The following is a 23058-nucleotide window of genomic DNA, read 5'->3' on the forward strand; positions in this document are numbered from 1 at the left end:
AGCTGCACCTTTCACAAGCATCAGGTTCACATGAATTTTATCTTAAATAAAAGGGGCAGAACTATTAAACATTATTCTTGTTGGAGTGCTGTAACATTATCATGGCCGCTCCAAATACAATGGTGGCTAAATTCCATCATAACTAAAAGAAGATACTTTAACTCTTTAATTAATGGCACTCTTTCTCCAACATCGTTGTGATTTTTGGGAATCCATTTTTGTTTCCTATCACTTTTTATTATCGTAATTAAATTAAACTAATTTGATTTGTTTATTTGGATAGCAGCAGTAGTGTGGTTGGCACATTACAGTTGGTTTGTATTGTCTTGAGATGTTCACCTATCTGCAGTCCTTTCCTCTGAATATTCCTTTTCTGTTTCTCTCTCTCTGTCTCTCTCATGCTTGCTTTCTTTGCTTTATAGATCATTTCTGAGAAATACTCTTTTGTTTTACATGCTGGGCTGGATAGACAAAAAGGAAGAGGTTTAATATATTTAGTTAGCAGAATTTTAATAAGTAATGTTCCTTTTCTCTCTCAACGTTAGTCGTACTGAGTAATTGTAGAGATAATTACCATATTTCTAGATTCATAAAAAATGTGGCTGATACCTGGCCAAGTTTTCAGACTGGTCTCTACCACTGCATTGTGCCTGTAGCATGTGCACTCATTTTACTGCCACAGCCACCTGTATGCACACTAAAAAATTGGTCGTGGTTTGTGGAAGTGCACACTTTAGTGTATGCAGAGAACAGGCAGTGTATGAATCCTAGTGTATGCAAAGAACAGGCAGATGCGCACATGCTCAGATCGCAAGTGGGCATTGGGGTCTGAATACTCATCATACTGTACCAAGACAATGTCACAATTTAATCTTTCTAAATTACTTTATTGGTTTTTTAAAATAAATACAGACTGTTTGTACAGATAAATTTTGAGTGGGAAAGCCATTTACTCAATAAAATTCTACAAGAGGAAAATACCTATTTATCTCCTCCCTGGATCTTGACTGGTGTTTATTGTTTAATCATTCAGGAGGTAACTGACTTGTTACACTCATGGATCCAGTACAGTTTCATCCCTTTCTCCCCACCCCCTCTCATTTCTAAAATTCCATTTCCTATTTAGGGCCTTACCCAGTGCTCATAGAAGTCAATGGAAAGGTATCAGTGGGCATTGGTCATGCTCGTAGTTCAGAAACCATGAACTGCTTTGTTTCCTCAGGCAGGAAATAGAACAATCTCTAACAGAACATTATGGGCCAAGATTTCTAACACTGGTTTTGTTGAAATTGCTAATTCTTGAGCATAATTTTGCAGAAAGTTGTAACTTGTGGCTTGTTTGTTTTTTTTCTCACATCCATATTTTGTAAAGGTAAGATGCTTGAGATTCATTTGTTCAGATGCATTTTGGGATCTCATTATTTGTCCCATATATAAAAAAAGCTTTAAAAGCATTTAAGATACTTCATAAATGGAATATTTATCAAACTACAGCACAACAAAGAGCAAAAAAGACCCCACAATAAACTAATGGGCAAGATTGCAGACACCACATACATGGTACATACAGGATGAATAAACATCTATGATAACCTTTTCTTTCTCCTGGGTGTTCCTGCTCAGAATGTTTTGTCTTTTAAATGTGCTGTTAAAATATACTAAAACTGCCTTTATCAGGAATTTAGTGACAGTGACATTGAGATTCAGAGTGAGTCGAGCTCAGATGAGGAACAGAGAATCACTACAAGAGTTTATCGCCGGCGTGTGATTCTGAAGGTATCCTGTGATTTTAGTTCTAGAGGTACCACTGGCATGGATTTGGTCTTGACTGCTGTGCTAATGTTCAGTGTTGGTCATATCAGACACTCTCTTGTAATGTGCTTTCCATTTCTGGTATGTATTTACAACTAAAATATTAGGTAGTCTTTCTTTGCATAATCCCTAGGCTTATGGTTGTCTTCTGGTGGAAAACAACCACACAGCGTTGCATTTTTGTCTCTTTTAATGCCATTGTGCTCTGCATGGCATCATTAACACAGTTACTATGTATAGTGAGATATAATGGTATATGGACATAGGTTGATATAATGAAACTCTACAGGGTTGATAACCACTTTAAAAGTCTGTCTGGTATGGAACAGAATGTATGCACACAAGGCATGTGTGATATAAAGTATTTTGGTTTATCTTTCTTTCAGTTGCCTAAATCACAAGTAAAACACATTCTTTAACTCCTTACAGTAGGATTTAGAAACATAAGACATATTGATGTTCCATGGGACTTGTGCTCTTAAATTCCTTAGGTGCTTTTGAATATCCTTCCCCTGACGATATTTGGGCCTAATCCAAAATATATTGAAGTCAATGAGAGTCTTGAGTGGGTTTTGGATTAATCCTGGTTTGATGTTTTTACAATAATATGTTGATGGAGTGTATTCACAGATATAATAATAATTAATAATGGGTGTCATGTAAATAAATACATTTGTTGTGTATATTTTCTTATACACTCAAATAGCTTGCTGTTACTTGCCCTAGAATAGTGGTGTTCAGCCTGTGGTCCATGGACTCCTAGGTGTCAGTAGACCATGTGTAAGGGGTCCACAAAAGGTTATCGTTACTATAGAACAGTGGTTTTCAACCTATAGTCCACAGACCCCTGGAGGTCTGCAAACTATGTCTAAGCTTTCCAAGGGGGTGTGTACCTCCATTTCAAATTCTGTAGGGGTCTGCAAATGAAAAAAGGTTGAAAACCACTACCCTCGAACATATACATAGTCAAAGGTTATGTCAACACTATGAGCTAGGGCTGTGATTCCCATGCTGGCATACAAATACAGATATGTATTTGGCACGGCTAAGCCATACTTCTGCTGCTGCTACCTATGTTACCACGACTACACTGTTATTTATACTTGTGCTAGCTTGATGAGAGCAAGCACCAGTATTTGTATGCGTGTAGGGGTATCACATCCCTAGCTTGTAATGTAGACATAACCAAAACATTCTGTATCTAAAACATGAATTTTAGTACTCAGTTATTTATAGGATTTTCTTACAAGTTTTTATTGAAAAACAGTGATGAAACCAGAAAGACAGCGCTGCTGTCATGCTTATGTAGCACCTATGCTACAGTGATGGAATTTACCTGATATAATAGTTACTTTAGTAGCATAAATTCCAGCTATTTATGGCACTTCAAATCTGCCTTTTTAGATTAATATTTGTATGTTTATGGAAAAGAGGAATGTATGTGTCTTCTTAATACTGGTCAGTTCTACCTCCTCTCTATGATATGCAAACACACTGCTTTCCAGAGGTATTGATCTCTCCAAGATGCATGCCCTTGAGGAGAGTGCAGAGTGGTATTTTTAATAACATACATTATGCACTTCTTCAATTTATCAGTCATGCTCCCTTCTTTAAAATCCAATGGAGGCTTGCAGGGGGCGTGGCTGGATATAGCCCAATGGGAGTAAAATCTTTCTGTCATCTTTATGACAGAAGCCTGTTGCTGTCTTTCAAAATCTCCAAGCTGTTCAGTACATCCCTACGATACAGTAGTAATTATAATCTGAAGTATTCGATGCAGCCAGAGAGGAATAAGAATGTTGTTCCTGTTTTCACACTGGTCTGTTGTTGTGAGGGCATCATAGGGCAGTGTAAGCTGCATTGCACAAAGATTCTACCCTGGCCAGATCCTGAGCTCTTAATGGCTCTTTTACGCTGCTGCAGTAGCTTGAAAGGCTATTGTACAGAAAAGAATTCCTCCCCTCCCTCCCTCCCTCGCTTTGTGTTCTGTTCAGTACTTCTCACTGGTTAGCTGTTTTAGAGGCCATAGGTAGAAATAGGAGACTGGGGCCAATGTTCTCTTTTCCAATTACATCATGCTGCCTCAGACTACTTGCCTGGCCCATTGTACTACTGATCCGATATATTATTGTTTGGAGCAAGTAGTGCATTATCTTCAAATAGGGACACCCTGGACATGCTTGTTTACTTTTTACTCCACTGAAGTCATTAGGAGTTTTTCTTGAGTCAGAACTGGGTAAGGATTTCAGGATTTGGCTCTTATTGTTGGGACCATATCTTGATTCAGTCCTATTTATCCATATCAGTAATAGCAAACGAAAGCAGATGATTACAGGCTTGGCTGCTCCATGATGGAATAGCTGCTGCAGAGGGTTGCACATGTGACATTTTTTATTGTAGTTTATATTGATTACTGTCTCGTTGCTACATAAAAAGCAATAGAGGTTCCTATGTATCCCACGGGGTGAAATTTGATCACCCCTGGACTAAGGATAAATTCAATCTTGTGGAAAAAGAATTCACTGGATGATTCCACAGGTAACGTTAGGACTAAATTACTTTATTGACTTTCTCATTTCTTTATTTCTGTTTTGTTCCTTTATATGTTGTTGTTATTGCCATTACTTATTATTTGCTATGTAGAGTTATTGTTCTGTGCTCTGTTCAAAACATGGAGAAAGTCATTTCCCTGTCCTAAGGATAGTACGATTGAAGGGCACAATCTTGTGAAGTGCTGAGTATTCTCAAACTCAACTCCCGTACGTAGTACTTTACAGGATTTGACCATACATTTAGACAAAATATGTAAGACACATCTCCCCATATTACCAGATCATGGACTAATCTCAAAATTGTAGAGAATTTTTTTCCTTTCCCTTTCTCTGTTTATCATTTGGTGACTAGGACTCACAAAAGAGGTGCAGGAGTATGGGCAATTAACACACAAGGTGAAAATAGAAGCTTTAGCCATAAAATATATAACATTTATAATGTAATATGTAAAATTTAAAGGCAGATCCAAACCCCAATGAATTTAATAATTAGTGACTCATTTTTATGCTTTTTAACAATTCTAAAGAAACAAAATTATTGAATCAGTTTCTTGCAGAAAGTTGTGTGAAAGATCTGCATTTCACTTCACAACCATTTTTTAATGAAAAAAACCCTAATTTCTGTACAAGATATTCAAATTTCACATCATTTTGCAAGTTTTATTTCCTTTACTTCTTGACACTGTTGTGGATGTTCTGTGTTTTCTTCCGTTGTTCTTGATAGTGAAGTGAGAAAACAAGTAGTTGGTTCTAAGGGGTGTTTGTCTTAGTCTTCAGTAATGCAGCAGGGCAGAAGGATCTGAGCAGCAGCTTATTACAAAGCTAAAACCAGCAGCTTTTGTGATCTTATCACTCAGGGGAGATTTATTTATGGAAAGTAAAAATATAACCAACCTAAAGGTGGCAAGAATTACAGGTGAATTTCACCCAGCGCACATGGCCCTGTGCTCCACATCAACCCGTGCATCAGGGGCTTACATTATGCATTCAGCCATGAGAGGGCTCTCTCTAGTGGGGTGACTTTCACCCAATATGAATAAGAAAGTAACTATGTGCTCTAAATTTCCCCCACCCCAGCCTCATCCATGATGTGACAATGTCAGTGTTTTGGAAACTATTGAAGTTACAGGTTTATTTTAACAAGTCAGAACATAAAAGTAAAATCATAACAGTTAGGTCAAATTGCTTATTATCATTATAATCACATTGTAGGTAGATAGAGCTTTTTCTGCATCATCAAGTTCTCAATCTCAAATCACTTTGCTGCCCCCAACAGAGGCATTTCTTCTTTTCAGCTCTGCACTTAAGTTTACCAGGTCACTTTCCTATAGCTTTAGCAGTACATCTGTGAGCAATTGTAAGAGTCAGCATAGGTGACAGACTTGCAGAATCTGATTAAAGAAGCTTCCCCAAGTAGGCAGAACCCACCAATGAAAATGACCTTAATGAGGTATTTGTTTTTTGCAATACAGCTGCATAAACTTGAGATCACAAGATACAGCTGCTGCTTAAGAACTGCAAGAATGTGAACCTTCAAAAAAGAACTAGTTAAGTTCATAGAGGACAGGTCCATCAATGGCTATTAGCCAGGATGGACAGAGATGGTGTCCCTAGCCTCTGTTTGCCAGAAGCTGGAAATGGGCAACGGGATGGATCACTTGCTCATTACCTGCTCTGTTCATTCCCTCTGGGGCACCTGGCACTGGCCACTGTCGGAAGACAAGATACTGGGCTAGATGGACCTTTGGTCTGACCCAGTCAGGGCCGGCGCCAGGCACCAGCTGAGCAAGCTCGTGCTTGGGGTGGCAGATTCTACTGGGCAGCTTCTGCACAATCCTAGGTGGCACAGCCGTGCTTTTTTTTTTTTTTGGTTCGCTGCTCTGGTCGCCCTGTAGGGGGCGGAGGAGGGGAGCACCCTACAGCAAACTCGACAGGGCAGCCCGCATCCTTCCCTCCCCGCTGACCGGAGTGGCACAGAGCCCTCCCAGCAGGCGGCACGGCAGTCGAGGCCACGTAGCAAGTGCCCTGCTGAAGCGCCAGCCTCCTCACTTCTCTCCCCCCGGCTCCCTTCTCCCCCACACTAGACCGAGCATGCACTCTGCAGCACAGGGAGTCCCCCTTCTCCCTCACTCCTGCTGCCCTGTAGGTTTTTTTGTTTTGATTTTCTCCTGTTTTGCCGCCCGTGACGTTGTTTCTCCCCCCTTTTTGCTGCTTCAGCTGCACCGTTTTTGTGTTGTCCCCCCCCCCACTTGCTGCTCGTTTTTGTGGTGTTGTTCCCTCGCTTGGCTGCTCCAGCCACACCGTTTTTGTGGTGTTGTTCCCCCGCTTTGCTTCTCCAGCCACGCCCTGTCCCCCCACCGCTTTGCCGCTCCAGCTGCGTCCTGTCCCCCCACCGCTTTGCCGCTCCAGCTGCGCTGTTTTTTTGTTTTGTCCCGTTTCCCTCCCCCAGGTTTGCCGCTCCAGGGGCCCTGCTCCTTTTTTTTTGCTTGGGGCGGCAAAAAAGCCAGAGCTGGCCCTGGACCTAGTATGGCTGTTCTTATGTTCTTAATCTTGAGACTGGCAGGATTAGGTGTTGATGATGGGTTTGGTTAGTGGGAGAACAGGACTCAAGGCATCTTAGAGCTGCTGCTGCTGCTATTGAGTCATCTGCCCCAGCCTTTTGCAAAAATTTAATATTTGAAGGATCTTTTTACTTCGTCTGTTTCCTTCTGCTTTTATCCTCCGTTTTACTCTTGTGGGTCACAGAGATTCAGCTACACCCTTCTTCCCTGCCATTAAAAACAACAGATAAAATAAGAAACAAAACAAAATGAACCATTATCCTTCTAACAACAAAGCAAACATAAAAGAATCAGAGCTCTCCAGAACCAAGAGTAAGCTTAGGCACATTACTGCAGTATTGACTGTATAACCCCGTTTAGTTGGAGGTCCCTGAGAACACACACAATCTGTAAATAAAAGTTCAGAAAATCATTAGGACTGGTTGGAAGACTTAAAAAGAAAACAAAATGCTGCTCCCTGGTTCTCCTACCCTGGAGAGCAGCAAAGAGGATGTCGGCTGGCTTTGGAGGGACTGCCCTCCGCTAGTATGGAAACAAAGATCTGGTTTGCAAAGCCAGCTAGCATTCCCTTCATTGTACTCTGAAGTTGGGGCACGTGGATCACAGCTTTGTTCAATACAATTCCCCAGGATATAACTGAGCTTCTATTAATCATGAATGTACTATATGAAGTTTTTTTTTCTGCTTTTTTAAAGCTCTTCATGTTGTGACAGTGATTTAAAATGGTCATGGGTAAAACAAAGCTTTATACAAACATGTTGCAGCAGAAAGAATCTACTCTTCACTTCTGCTGTGGATGCACCAGTTCTGTATTTTCAAGGCAAAAAGCAGCAATTGTGGTGGGATTATCAAATGTGCTTTTCTAACCCAACACTGCTTTATGTTCATGACAACAGCAAGTAAAACTGCCAGTGGGCAAGTTTCTCTAGTAAATGTCCTTCTTAATAACTACATCGGGTTAGAAAATTCAGTGCAATCCGATCTATCTCCCTACCTACTGTGAACTCTACTGTAATTTATTTTAACTACCCACAAGCAAGAAAAATCTGTGAGTTGGATTTCATCAACACTGACTTGCTCAGTATTCACTGCATTTATCATTAAATTGTGCTTAAAGGAGCACGTAACTAATTAAGAGCCCAAGATACCTTTGAAGCTGAATCATCTTGTAGTAAATGTCTACCCATTTACTGATATGTTGTGTTTCAAAGTTGATCACAGTAGGTGTCACTCATTTATTTAAAAATATCTAAACATACAGACAAAATCCCCACCTGTTTCTGCAGTAAAAAGGGAAACACATATAAAAGCAGACTGAGAGCAGCTGGGCATGTGCATGGCATCATGTGCTAGCTACCTTTCCTATGAGCCCTACTTTTATGGTGGCAGTTATGGTGATGTTATTATTAGTTATTTGTATTACAGTACTGCCTAAAGGCCCTAGCTGAGATCAGGACCCCATTGAACTCAGCATTGTACACACACACACACAGCCCCCAGCAGCAAAATGCTTACAGTCTAACTAGAGAGACAAGGTGGGTGAGGTAGTATCTTTTATTGGACCAAGTTCAGTTGATGACAGAGACCAGCTTTCTTCTTCAGATGAGAGCTCTGTGTAAGCTCATCTTTCTCACCAATGGTCCAATAAAAGATATTACCTCACCCCCTTTGTGTTGCTAGTATGCTGGGACTAACACAGCTACATTAACACTGCATACAGTCTAAATAGAGCAGACAAAGCATGGGGGAAGGGGAGAAAATAGAGGGTCAGAGAAGTGAAGTGACTTGCCCAAGGTCATATGGCAAGTGACTTGGAGTGCCATTTCAGATTTGGGGGAGGGGATGGTCTTTAACCGTGATTCCTGGGGCTACTTAGGCATTTAAAAACTCTAGTTTTTTGACAGGAGCCCTGTATCTAATTCCTTTTTAAAGGAAAGAAAATTAAATAAATTTTAGACCCACTCAGCTCTAATAACAACATGTTGTGACATCTTGTGGCAAGTCACTTAAGGGATACTGATTAGGTTTAAAATTTTAATGTATAGTCTTACTTTATTACTAACTCCATAGAGAGAAAGACCCCGTCAGGACTTCTGGGTTCTATCCTAGCTCTGGGAGGAAAGCGGGGTCTAGTGGGTTATAGTGAGGAGCAGATACATCTGGGTTCTATATAAGAACATCAGAATGGCCCCCAATGGTCCATCTAGCCCAGTATCCTGTCTTTCAACAGTGGCCAATGCCAGGTGCTTCAGAGGGAATGAACAGAACAGGCAATCATCAAGTTGCCCTGTTGCCCACTCCCAGCTTCTGGCGAACAGAGGCAACGGACAGGCAGAACATGGTGTTGGATCCCTGCCCACCCTGGCTAATAGCCATTGCTGGACCTATCCTCCATGAGCTTATCTAGTTCTTACTGGAACCCTGTTATAGTTTTGGCCTTCACAACATCCCCTGGCAAAGAGTTCCACATGTTGACTGTGAAGAAATACTTTTTTTGTTTTGTTTTAAATCTGCTGCCTATTAATTTCATTTGGTGACCCCTAGTTCTTGTGTTATGTGAAGGAATAAATAACAATTCCTGTTTCAGTTTTTCCACACCAATCATGATTTTATACTCTGTCATATCCCCCCTTAGTCATCTCTTTTCCAAGCTGAAAAGTCCTCCTCATGCTCTATATCCCATATCATTTTTGTTGCCCTTCTCTGTAACTTTTTCAAATCCAGTATATCTTTTTTGAGATGGGGTGACCAAATCTGCACACTCTATTCAATATGTTGGCGTACTGTGGATTTATATAGAGGCAATATGAGGCAGTATTTTTCTCTTATTATCTATTCCTTTCCTAATGATTCCCAATTTTCTGTTAACTTTTTAAATTGCCACTGCACATTGAGCATATGTTTTCAGAGAACTATTCACAATGACTCCAAGCTCTCTTTATTGACAGGCTCAGCTAATTTAGTATGTATAGTTGGGATTATATTTTGCCAAGTGCATTACTTTGCATTTATCAACACTCAGGGTATGTCTACATCTACAATTTTGCAGCGCTGGTTGTTACAGCTGTATTAGTACAGCTGTATAGGGCCAGCGCTGCAGAGTGGCCACACTTACAGCAACCAGCGCTGCAAGTGGTGTTAGATGTGGCCACACTGCAGCGCTGTTGGGCGGCTTCAAGGGGGCTTCGGGAAACGCGAGAGCACACCGGGGAAGGAGACCAGCTTCGCTGTGGTTTGCTCTCGCGTTCCCCGAACCCCCCTGCAAACCGCAGGGAAGGAGACCTGCTTGCACGGGGGTTCGGGGAACGCGAGAGCAAACCGCAGGGAAGGAGACCTGCTTGCTCGGGGGTTCGGGGAACGCGAGAGCAAACCGGGGAAGGAGACCTGCTTGATTACCAGAGGCTTCCTCAGGTATGCTGGGATACCTGCTTATTCCACGGAGGTCAAGAAAAGCGCTGGTAAGTGTCTACACTTGATTACCAGCACTGGATCACCAGCGCTGGATCCTCTACACCCGAGACAAAACGGGAGTACGGCCAGCGCTGCAAACAGGGAGTTGCAGCGCTGGTGATGCCCTGCAGATGTGTACACCTCCTAAGTTGCAGCGCTGTAACTCCCTCACCAGCGCTGCAACTTTGTGATGTAGACAAGCCCTGAGTTTCTTCTGCCATTGTGATGCCCAGTCACCCAGTTTTGTGAGATCCCTTTGTAACTCTTCACAGTCTGCTTTGGATTTAACTATCTTGAGTAATTTTGTATCATCTGCAAATTTTATCACCTCACTGTGTACCCCTTTTTCCAGATCATTTCTGAATATGTTGAATAGGACTGGTCCCAGTACAGACACCTGAGGGACACCACTATTAACCTCTCTCCATTCTCACCTTTTATTCCTACCCTTTTGTTTCCATGTCTAATGATCCTTAATTTACTTTAACGATAAGCCTTTTGTTATCCTAATCACCCTGCCTCTGTTTATAAACAAACTCCCTGCCCCAAAGGCTGTGCTGCTCCCACCTTTAGAACTCATCACATATCACAGTCAAGCTGTAGCAGTTAAGAGCTCCTTCTGGGGCTAGGATGAGTGGACCTCACCTAGGAAACTCGGGGGGGGGGGGGCTAGAGACCTTCCCTTTTCCCCCACCTCCAGTGGTGCCCCTGCAAGTGACAACTAGAGTTGAGAATACATCTTAGGTCTCCTAAGTCTCTACTTCCCTGTAACTGGACCACATTGCTTTTTGTTATGGATTTTAGTTACTTTGCATTGGAACGGACGGCATGGATTTAAAAAATAAAATGTGTTGGTCTAAATGACAGTTGCAGAAGTGCCCAGCATAATAGATCCTACCATCAGTTCCCAGCCAGCTTCATCTCTGAAACTTAAGGGTATTGTTGTCCCTATATTTCACACAGTAGTTGGAAAACACACCACAAATTTCAGTTCATAGAGTATTTGTAAAACCATTTGCTACCTCCCAGACCCATGGCCACCAACACAGCAGGCAACAGTTACTTGCTATGGGCATATCCTGCCTAAAAAGTTATCTTGCCTTTGAGAAGGGCAGGGGAAGAAAGATAACCAAAGCAAATGAAAGACCCACCAAGGTGGGTACTTGCCATCTTGAGAATGCCACAGGGAGCCCATTTTGTCATTCCTCACTTCAATGTGCAGTTTGTAATCTATGCCTAAGCCAGTTTTTTGATTTCTTCTTTCTCATTAGAGCTTCACCACAGTCACATTGAGACTGGATTACTGCAGTGCACTCTGCATGGAGCTCCACCAGCAGCCCATCTGAAAATTTCTGCCAGTGCAGAAAATGACTGCTTAGTTATTTAGCCAAGCTTTGTGTAGGGAGTATATTGTATTAGGTTCTGACACCTGCACTAACTTCTAGTTCATGTCCACATGCAATTCAAGATGTTGATTTGGCCCTATAAATCCCTAAATGGTTTGTGTCCTGCACACTTTAGAGATGGCTCTTCTCTGTGTGAAGATACTGTAGCAGTTGAGATCAGCTGAGGTGCTAGAGTTAACAGCCCATCAGTTTTAATCAGTGAGAAAAGGCTAGTGTGAAAGGGCGAGTAGCCTTTGCTTTGGAACACACGTGTGCCCCTTGTCCAACTTTGCTGACCTTCAGAGCATTACTCAAGGTTTATGTTTTTCCCCTAGCCTTCTGAGGAGTATGTGTGAGAGGAAGGAAAAAGTTCTTGGTCCCATGGGGCTGGCTTGTGGGAGAATGTTGGTACTAATTTTAGTGCAGGCTGTATTTTCAGGCAGAGTTTGTTTGTTTTTAGTCATTGTTCATATTGGACCAGGAGTTAGGAGTTGCTGCATGTTAGAAATGTAAATTGTATAGATACACTGTGCACTTGAGTACCATTTTTATGCTCACTTACCCATTTTGTGTAAGTAAAATGCATATTTATTTATTTCAGGAACTCAAGTGTGGGTACTTAGGCACTTTTGAAAATGTTATCCTGAAAGGCAAAATTTTCTAATGTGGATGTCTAAGTCCCATTAAAAGTCAGAGACTTAGGCTGCTGAGTCACTTAGGTGCTACTGAAAAATTTACCTATACTTCTTGCAGTGATGTTAAGCTAGTGTTAAAACAGGACCGAAAACTGTTTTTAACAGTCACTTACATTGGTCTTCTGTATTGCTGGTTTCACAAGCAATGTGCTTCACCAAAAGTCCAATAAAGTCAATGGAAGGAGTTCCATTGACTTCAGTGACTATGAACCAGGTGTATGTCACTTGTCAACAAGCTGGCAGATGCTTCCATTTCAACAAGATTTCATTTCAAATACTTCTGTACATTCTATAAATAGTGAGAAATGTTTCTTCTCATGTGAACTTTTAGGCTGTTTGATTGGGTGAGCTAGGTGCCTTTTTCTTCTAAAATCTCAAATTTTACACTCCGTACTTGGATTTTAGAATTCCTGTACCTAAGTGGTTGGCATTTGTAGCTTAATGGATGTCTGTTTAGAGACTATACCATTGTGAACTCCTGCTTCCATTGAACATGAATCAGACAACAGCGCTCTAACGTTACAGAAAAATTACTTGTTGCTCAAGGAGTTTGATGCATGATTTAGTGCTTAAAAGAAACAAGTTAGAAACTCAGTAAATGCTTTAAGGACACCTTTCATGTACTAAAATACAGCTATTAGCATTTATAAGAAAGCCTTTCACCTTATCCATGTGAGATAAACCCATTTGAACATACTTTGTTACTTAAAATCCAACCTAGCATGTGTGTGTTGCTTGGAGTGCTGTGAAAACAAATATGTGGGCATTGCAGAAATATAGGTTCTATTGCTAATCATATAACACATTCTTTAGGGTGAGGAAGCAAAAAACATTCCTGGCGAATCAGTAACAGAAGAACAGTTTACTGATGAAGAAGGCAACATCATCACAAGAAAAGTAATCATGAATTGCAGTTGCACTGTTCTGGAGTCTTTGTATTCAAGTAACTACTCTTACCATGCTTTCTCCTTTTAGAATCAGGAAAGAAAATCGATACTTTTCATGTGTTGCTTCCTACAGGTGACCCGGAAAGTAATAAGACGTGTTGTTATCCCACATGAGAGAAAAGTTGGTGAAATGGTAATGGAGGGGGCAACAGAGAAATAACAGTTGAGGAGGGTTGTGCTGACTATCTATAAAGCACTACTAAAGGGCTGGAGGTTTGCAATTTAACATCAAGTCTTGGCAAAGAGAAGTGCTTGAATTGTTGACAAGCTGTGCATCTGGATGAAGGGCAAGGTTTTACCATTGTAATATTTACTGATAGGGTCAGAAAGGTCTATGTTCATTGTGCTAGCAGCAAAAATCTTTTTCACACTAAGGCTACGTCTTCACTACCGGCCATATCGGCGGGTAGCAAACGATTTCTCGCAGATCGATATATCGTGTCTCATCTAGATGCAATATATCGATCCCTGAACAAGCTCCTGTCGACTCCGGAACTCCACCAACGTGAACGGCGGTAGCGGAGTCGACGGGGAGCCGCAGACGTCGATCCCGTGCCGTGAGGACGGTAGGTAACTCTATCTAAGATACTTCGACTTTAGCTACGCTATTCACGTAGCTGAAGTTGCGTATCTTAGATCGATTTCCCCGACTAGTGTAGACCAGCCCAAAGATACCGGGGTTTGTTTGTATAAAACAATCAGTGGTTTTGGTTTTACATTTAGGACTGTGTCTGAATTCTCATCTTTGCCCCCCCCCAAATAAGTAGTTTCATATGTGTATTTTCGTTGTCTTTTAGCACTTTTATCCTGGACCTGATATATGTTTTGTATCATTTCTTCACAAACAGAAAAAAGATTTATCTGTAGTGAACAGGAGACCTGATGCTGCAACCCCATGCTAATCTGAATAATCCTTCAGTGGCACAGTTCATGTGACTAAGTGATTTCAGGATTCAGCCTGCCATGAACATGTTTGGATTTTGGTAGTGTGGAGAAGAGAACATCAGGCCAAATCCCGAAATCCTTACTCAGGGCCAGCCTCTCTGGAGAATAGAAGGAAAAGAGGGGTGCAAGTAGCTTCTGTCTGGCCTTACAGCCCCATGCAGGAGCCAGTTCCAATTTCACTTCTTGTATGCCCTGAACCATAAGAACAGCTCTTCCTGTGTAACCTGTAGGGTGCAAGTCATCACAAAGTGACTAGGGGAGATGAGGAGGAGGGAAGCCTATTCTCTCCATCTCTCTCTCTCTCTCTCTCTTGGTCAGCAGAGCTGGATGGATGCGCTGAAGGCAGTATATTGCATCCCTGAAGAGAAATAGCACAGGACAATGTGGCTGTTTTAATGCAGCCCTAATGCAGGACTGTTCCTTAAAGGTGCTATTGAGCCCTCAGCTTGAACTAAGTCTTTACTCAGGAAAAACTCATTGAAGTTAATGGAGCTTTTCTCTGAATAACAACAGAATCAGAACTTAGGATTTGGCTCAGATGGCATAAGAGTCACTGCTATTTTCTCCCTTCTGACAGTAAAACAGAAGCAAATGAAAATAGAACCGAGTTAAGACATATAATAGCCATGCCCTCCTCCCCAGATGAAACTCTTCAGTCTTTTAGTCTTACCAGAAAACATTACTGTTTAGAACATCAGAAAACTTGGCTCACTCAGTTTATTAAACATAGATAAATCAACCCAAACAGAGATACCAGCTCTGGGGAACAGGCTTGCAATGATCACAGCTTCATTTCATCTGTCTATCCTAAAGTATGAACTTAATTTGACTTAATATAGTCTCCTTGTGTACAGCAAGTAGAAGATTCACACCTTAATTCCCCTTTTCTTATCTAACTTCATACCTGTTTTTCAGGTTACAAAGACATCAGTCCAAATCCTCTCTAACATATTGTATCCAGCACACAATAACATTCTGGATGTCAATATTCTGGCTAGACCATAGAGTCATGACCTGTTTTCTGCTAATGGCACCCAACACAGAATTCGTATATAACATTCCTTAACAGAACATATATCATACTTCTGACAGAATCTGCACATACAAAGAACAAAGGCTGGAACAGTGTAACTATTAGTAGATTTCCACAATAAAGCTTAACATAGGTACAAAGAATTCTGCTCATGGTTCTACAACTTAACCTAAACACAATGCCTTTTGGAAATATATATGACATTGGCTAATAGTCTGCTGTTTTAAAAGGCAAGAATCTGTGACTAACACTACAGTTCTGTGATTTCAAGAGATGTCTGCGAGTTCTTTGGCTTAATCTTCAGTCCCTCTTGGGCTTGGGCTTGGGCCCTGGGCAGTGGGCTCAGGCTTGGGCTTCAGGCCCCGGTGGCAGGGTCCAGATAGCAAGTGTAAAAAATCAGGACACTTTTTTTTTTCACAGGGTGGGAGGATATAGTTGCATATATAAGACAAAGCCCTTAATATTGGGATGTCTGGTCACCCTAAGCGGGGCTCTGGCTTTGGCTTCAGCCCTGTGCGGTGGGGCTCTGGCTTCAGCTCGAGTTTATTAGCCAATTTAAAAGCTTCTCTACCTATGCAGTGAAAACTGCATTGCTGTGTATATATTTCCGTGATTAATTGTCTATTGCCCATGTCCTATCCGTGACTTTTAATAAAAACACCCTTGACAAAATCATAGCCTTATTTATGACACATGCACTGCTTGTCAGTTTCCTTGGCTTTTTCTGCTGCTCTGCTTTGGTGGATTTTTTGTTGGCTATTTTTCTTCCTTTACTAACCTATTCACTTTAAAGCACAGTTGTTATGAGACATCATAACAACTATGGTTAAAATTTTCAAAAGTGGACACTAATTTTGAGTGCCCAGCTAGGATGCCTATGGGTCTGATTTTTCCGGAGATGCTGAGCACCCCCAAATCTAACAAAAGTCAATGGGAAGCTCAACACTAGGTATTTCAAGTTTGGTACCAACAACGGAGGCATCCAAAATTAGTGTCTATTTTTGAAAATTTAAACCTGTGATTTCTATTTTTAGATGATATTTCCAGCCTGTTTTTGCAGCTCAGCAGAGTGGTTAACTCTGAATTGTGTGTAACTTTGAAATGAAGTGTTGATGTGATTTAACTGCTTTTTACTTATCCTATTATAGCTACATGGGACCTGTTTGGAAAAGTTTTATAATTCCAGATGCCTTCTGCATACGTGTTAATGTGTGTACCTTTTCTTTAAAGCAGGGAGAAGGTTATAAGGTTAAGACAAAGAGAGAAGTCAGACATGTGGAGAAGAAGAGTTATTCATAACAGCAGAACACTGAACGGTCAGTTTGATAAATATCATTCCATTGTTTAGGCCTAGAACAAATACAGTACTAGTGCACCAGTTAGCACATTGTATAAACGATGAACTCTCTTCTACCTCTGCATCTGTTTTAAGCTGCGAAGTCCAATATCAGGCCCCCAACTGCAAATATGAACAAAATACGTGGATGTTATTTTTAAAAACGATCTGTAGGAGTTGAGTTCTAGGACACATACAGTTCACAATTAACAAAATTTCTGTTAATAAAATCAGATTTGAATGTGAGAAGTAACTGACTTGCATACAAGTAAATGTAAATAGTATATCTTGAGTGAAGCACTTCTTTCAGTCAGACACATGATCTGAGTGTTATGAAAGCCAATGTCCTTGTAAAATTCAGTAAAAGTCTAAACATACATCAACAAATAATCCTTACCAAATGTTTCCTATGAATTTTATGGATCCGCCCTTTACAATTATAACAAAACAGCTGACGATTTGTAGATGCTGCTGAAATAAAACCTATGCCAAATTTAAATGGTCATTATTGCAATTCCTCTGTATTACTTTGCTAATTATGAAATCAGCAGGATTATTTTATCTAGAAATGTAGCAAACTTGATTATAAATGAAGAAAAGGACATTCTGTATGGTGCTTTGTTTTGCATCAAATGGCTGATGTTAGTCACAGCTTTATTCAATCAGACCTCCATTTTATGCATATACAGTATGAGGGTATTTTTATCCCTGAATTTTCCTTAGCTTTGTTTAGGGTATTTTTAATCCTTAAACCTACATCCCACAAGCAGTCTCTTTCCCTACACAGCCTGATACAGGATTGACTGTAGAGATACAGAATAGAATAAATAGCATCTGTAAAACTAATCCCAATGTCATTCTGAAGATAAATTAGAGGAAGAATGAAGTCATCTCCACATGGCCAGTGGTTCTCTGCAATGATTATAAATGTACCCGACCCGAGGTTCACTAGCTCTGGGCCTTGTTCCTGTGAGGTCCTGGACAATCTGGCTTCAGTTCAGAAGGGCACGTGCTGAATTTTTAAGAATGTGAATAGTTTCATTGATTTCAACTGGGCTATACACATACTTAAAGTTCATCACATATTTAAGTGCTGGATCAGGGCCAGAGCACTCAGGACTTCACAGGATCCAGCCTCTGAAGAGCAAGCATCTCAAACCTGACTGCAGTAGAACCTCAGAGTTACGAACACCTCGGGAGTGGAGGTTATTTGTAACTCTGAACAGAACGTTATGGTTGTTCTTTCAAAAGTTTACAACTGAACATTGACTTAATACATCTTTGAAACTTTACTATGAAGAAGAAAAATGCAGCTTTCCCTTTATTTTTTTAGTACACCTCTACCCCGGTATAACGCAGTTGTGGGGAGCTAAAAATCCCTACCGTGTTATATGTGAAACTGCATTATATCGGGGTAGTGGTGGCAGGGCTGCAGTGGTGATTTAAAGAGCCTGGGGCTCCCCGCAGCAGCCGGAGCCCTGGACCCTTTAAAGCGAGGCCCAAGCCCCACTGCCGCAGCCCCGGGGTAGCAGCAGCAGGGCTCCAGCGGTGATTTAAAGGGCTCGGGGCTCCCCACAGCAGCTGGAGCCCCGGACCCTTTAAAGCCCTGCCCGAGCCTCGCTGCTACTGCGCTATATCCAAACCCCTGTTATATCGGGTCACGTTATAGCGGGGTAGAGGTGTAGTTTATGTTTAACACAGTACTGTACTGTATTTGCTTTTTGGAGGGGGTGGGGAGTGTTTGCTGCTGTCTGATTTTGTACTTCCAGGTCCAAATGAGGTGTGTAGTTGACTGGCCAGTTCATAACGCTGAGGTTCTACTGTACTCACTTTTTCTTGGCAGCCTAATAACCAGCTGCCAGCCCCCCAGGTCAGCCTAACACCATTTCTGAATTGACGTGTTTATTTTGAAACATCCAAATTATGGTAACAGAACTAATACCACTTCACAGTGTGTCTGCAGAACATATTCATACAATATTTAGGTACAAAGAAAATGAATGTTCTTAATGAAACCCTTTCTCACTTGTGGAGTTTTGGCTTACTTACAACTCTGTAGAAGGCAAGCCAAAGAGAAGGACTTGATTGTAGGAAAATGTGCCCCAGCTGAAAGGTCTGCTCCTATATATCTATCTAGGATCTAGGATTTTCCTGTATCTATCGTCCCTGTCAACAGGCAGATTAGATCTGCATGACATTTGTCCTTATACACCTAAAAAACCATGCCCTTGCCCCTGTTGAAACCAGTGGGAATATCAGGTTTAGAAGGAGTGCAGGATCACGCCCAATATTCCTTAAGTGGTATGGGATGCAGCAAGAACCCATTAGCGTGTAAGTGATGCAATGCCATTGCCATAGGATGAATACATAGCATGGTGCGGGTATTCAATTTTAAATAAAGTATTACCCTATAAAGCAACTCTTGCCTAATCCATCCTGACCTGCTTAGTGAGATCTTCAGAAAACAAATCCACTCACATTTACTGAGAACTGTTATAGCTTTCCCACATGATTTCCAGTATGTAGTTGTTCCTAGCTAGAACCTGGCCACTAATTCAGAAAAAAATGAAAATGGGTCTCTACACAGAGGTGAATTATAGATGTGATCTGTGCCCTGTGTTGATGTTCCATAATGAAGAGCTTGCAACAAGAGGAGTACAGATTAAGCAAAATAAAACGTTAAGACTTGAAAATTCAAACATTTAAATATTTTATTATGAACTCAAACTAGGTTCATTTTCACAGATGGTACGTTATCAAGGAATTTGGATCTGTCTTTGAGCAAAAACAGATGAAGAAAGGGACTGGTTTTGAGCAAAGATGGCTTTCACACTGAAAATATGCAAAAATGTATATTGTTTGCAAGTTTTTGAGGCAAAAATGGCTTTTTCAACATTGAAAATAAAGCAAAATTTGAATTATGCATAGACATTAAATGCTGAAAACTTTCATGTGAAATTCTGTGAAATTAAAATTGTGACTTTCACTGAGATCTGCTTGTACCAGCAAGACAGAGATCTTGGGCTTTCAGAGCCAGGGGTAGATTTATATAGACAACATACATGGGTAGGGACACATTGTTTTACCATAAAAGGACAAAGAGAGTGCTCTGCTTTGGAATGTGCATGGACCTGTGACCTGATTTAATAAACAGGCATGTACATGCTAGTCTCTGAATCCCACAGTCAGTGTTTAAACAGCGCTTAGAAAGACAAACAAGCTTTTCTACATTCAGTTGCTAGGAAGAACGGTTGGCTTCTTTCAGTTCATGATGTGTTAGCATGTTTTTATTGCATTTTTATCTGTCATTAATATGGGATTACAGCACTGTCATCAGCTGTGATGCACTTCCATTGCTCTTGTATGACAGATTTAACAAACTTCTTAGGTAGATGATATATGCAGAATTTTATGACGATTTTCAAATAGGCAAGAGAACATGAATTGCATTTCCTTCATATCTATATACGATTCTTATCCACCAAATTAAGCCACAAGGTGATATGTCCATTATATTCCTAGTCTAAACACACTTCCATTGCATGTAGCCTCATAAAGTCTGATTCTGCGTGCCTTGTTCTCCTAGTCAGTGGGAGTTCTGAATGTGCAATGAGTTCAGGATCTGGGCCATAATGTGGACGATTGCCACACACAGAAAAGTGATGATATTGGAGTTGCACTGTCATTCTGGAAATGTTGCTATCTCTGCTAGCATATAGTTCTCAGACATTTTTGAGAAGCTGTTAACTTCTTCTTTGTAATTAAATGTAATGTGTTCCAAACATTTTGTAACCCACTTCATCAGGAGCATACCATATGTTGACAGACTTATACCTTCATCCCGGAAATTCAACTAACTTCATCAAAAACTGCCTTATTTAACCTTTTTTTACAGCATATCATAAGATTCATTAGACTTTTTTTGTATGGCAAAAGTGTATGAACACGATTCTGAAGAGATATTCTGAAACCATTTTGTGCTGTCTTTTTTTCACAGGATTGTGTGCTTTTACTGCCAGTATTCTAGACAGACACTATGGAAGAAAAATCAACAGGAATTAAACATTCACTGATACAAGTGTGCGTGTGTTTGCTGCTTCCACACATTAACCGCATGGTTTTTATGCAAAAAAATAAATAAATAAAATAAAAATTTAATTTAGCATGAGCCAATTTACAGAGCATGGAAATTCACTTTCATTCACAGGATTGGAGAGTGTGCAATTAACAATGCAGTGTATAGACAAGATTGCCATGCTGTTAACAGCTTTATTTCAAGCAGTTTGATGTCATCATAAAACAAATAAATTCCTGTGGTCAGAGGGGACATAAGAAGATGAAATGGCTAAAACATGGAAAGACACTAAAATTACTAAATCCACAACAGCTCGCCTTATTTTTCTTGGACCCAAACTGTCAGGGTATAAAACACTATTTCTTTCTTTTTTAAACATCAATAGTTTTGCTGTAAATAAATAACACTGTATAAATTCTAACAGAAAATAGAATAAATGTTGATAAGGCACTGCCTCTTAGATCAAAAACAGAATATTGCAAATGCATCGAACAGAATAGGTGTCTCAAATGGCTACACCTACAAGGATATTCTGGGTGTATCTTCACAGATTCTTGTATATTAGCAATTATAATGTTTGTATATGCAAAAATGCTAGCTTGATTTTAAAAAAATCTTTAAAATCTGCTGCAAATTTAAATGATTCCCAAAATGAGGAATTCTGTAGTTCTGTGAAAACTTTTCTTCAGAGTACTAATATTTTGATGCATGTGTTTCACCTTATTTTGATTAAATCTTTTCCAGTTTTGCAAACACTATACTGCAACATGATAAATAGGATTTTATCTGTAAACACAAGGCCCTTCATCTAATATTGTTGCTGTTGCCAATTTTTCAATGAAATGACCTAACAAACATACCATATACAGTAGTTGCATTATGGGGAGGGGTTGCTATCTGTTCTTGCTTTATAATGGGGGTAATGCTTGCAACTTTAGAATTGGGTTGGTGCTCTTATAAAGCACAAGTTTGGGATATTTTAAAATGAACCGAAGGGAAATTATTAGCTAATAGACTGGCAGCACGCTGTAAAATTATTACTGTATTGTGTACTGGCTATAAGATGTAGAATCTTTCAGTAAGCCAATCATCTGTAATCATTCTAGCAGTGTAATAATAGTTTGTTAAGGCTGCTGTGTTTTAAAGGGCATTTTTATTTGGATTTTGGTGAAATACTTTAATTTGTTGATTATATTCATATGACAACAACATTCATTGATAATAGCTCTAATTACATATGTATGAAAACAACATACACTGGATGATCTAGCTGATTATTTAAGCATAAAATAAATTGTGTTAAAACTCTTCAATAATGTGTATTTTGCAGTATTATTATACCTTTTAAAATCATGTCTTCAGAATACCAATCATTAATTATCCCAGCCCTTTTCATTCTGTCTCACTCAGTTTGCTTTGTATGACACCAGTGAGCCCGGCCATCACTTGGCATTCTTTGCCCAAGTGGGCCACAGAGGGACAATGTATCATGCATCACATCCTCAACTAAATTAGGCAAAGCCGTGCTACCCACACCTGTTGTATTATTCCATTTATAAAACACAAATAACACTAAGGAAAGGACTGTGTTAAAACCAGTGTTACTTGACCAATGTCACAAATTAAAGACAATCTCCTCTCATACATAACTCTGGTACCCTCTTTTACTCTAGTTCACATTTCCCAATAAAAATACTACCAACAAACCAGTTTAATTCTCAACACATTCATAATCACACTGATCCTCTGTAGATCATACGCACACCTCCTGGACATTATATATTATGGATCACCATAATAGTGCCAGCATGATGGCATAAACCACCATGAATCTACAATCACTGCTCAATACTGGGTGCATCCTTTTGGACACTGTGTTACATGCCATCAATCAATTGACTCTATTGTTTGTGACATTCTTAATTATTTTACCATAAATAACTGACCTATTTACAATATTCACATACTCCCTTTTACCTGGTGTAGCAGTATTAAAAATGAGATATATTTGTCACTAACTTGCATTACTGGTGTTTCATGCATTACACCATTTTCTTCATCCTTCCAAATTCTGGGCAAGAGCCTGACTTGGAATAAATTAGGATAGTTCCATTGGCTTCAGTGGAGTTCTGCCAGTTTACACCAGCTAAGGATCTGTTCTTACGTGTTTATAAGTTGATGTGCTAACATTAAATATTATCTTTGTCAGTATTTTAAGGTTATGGCTGGAAATTTTAGAAGCTGTAGCAATAAATGAAATGTTCTTT

At 40.1% G+C, this 23058-nt stretch overlaps 1 protein-coding gene across 2 annotated transcripts in view; it reads left to right on the forward strand.

Annotated features, from left to right (window-relative positions):
- Positions 1 to 22104, forward strand: part of ANK3 (ankyrin 3) — a 295498-nt gene extending 273394 nt beyond the window's left edge. For both annotated transcript variants that reach the window (XM_030568802.1, XM_030568803.1), the window contains 2 exons: positions 16611 to 16696; positions 20714 to 22104. In XM_030568802.1, coding sequence (XP_030424662.1) covers positions 16611 to 16679 — 69 coding nt within the window. In that variant the 3' untranslated portion in view covers positions 16680 to 16696; positions 20714 to 22104. The remainder of the gene's footprint in view (positions 1 to 16610; positions 16697 to 20713) is intronic.
- The last annotated feature ends 954 nt before the right edge of the window (positions 22105 to 23058 follow it).

Source organism: Gopherus evgoodei, chromosome 7 (genome assembly GCF_007399415.2).
Source record: "Gopherus evgoodei ecotype Sinaloan lineage chromosome 7, rGopEvg1_v1.p, whole genome shotgun sequence".
In the NCBI taxonomy this organism is placed as follows: domain Eukaryota; kingdom Metazoa; phylum Chordata; order Testudines; family Testudinidae; genus Gopherus; species Gopherus evgoodei.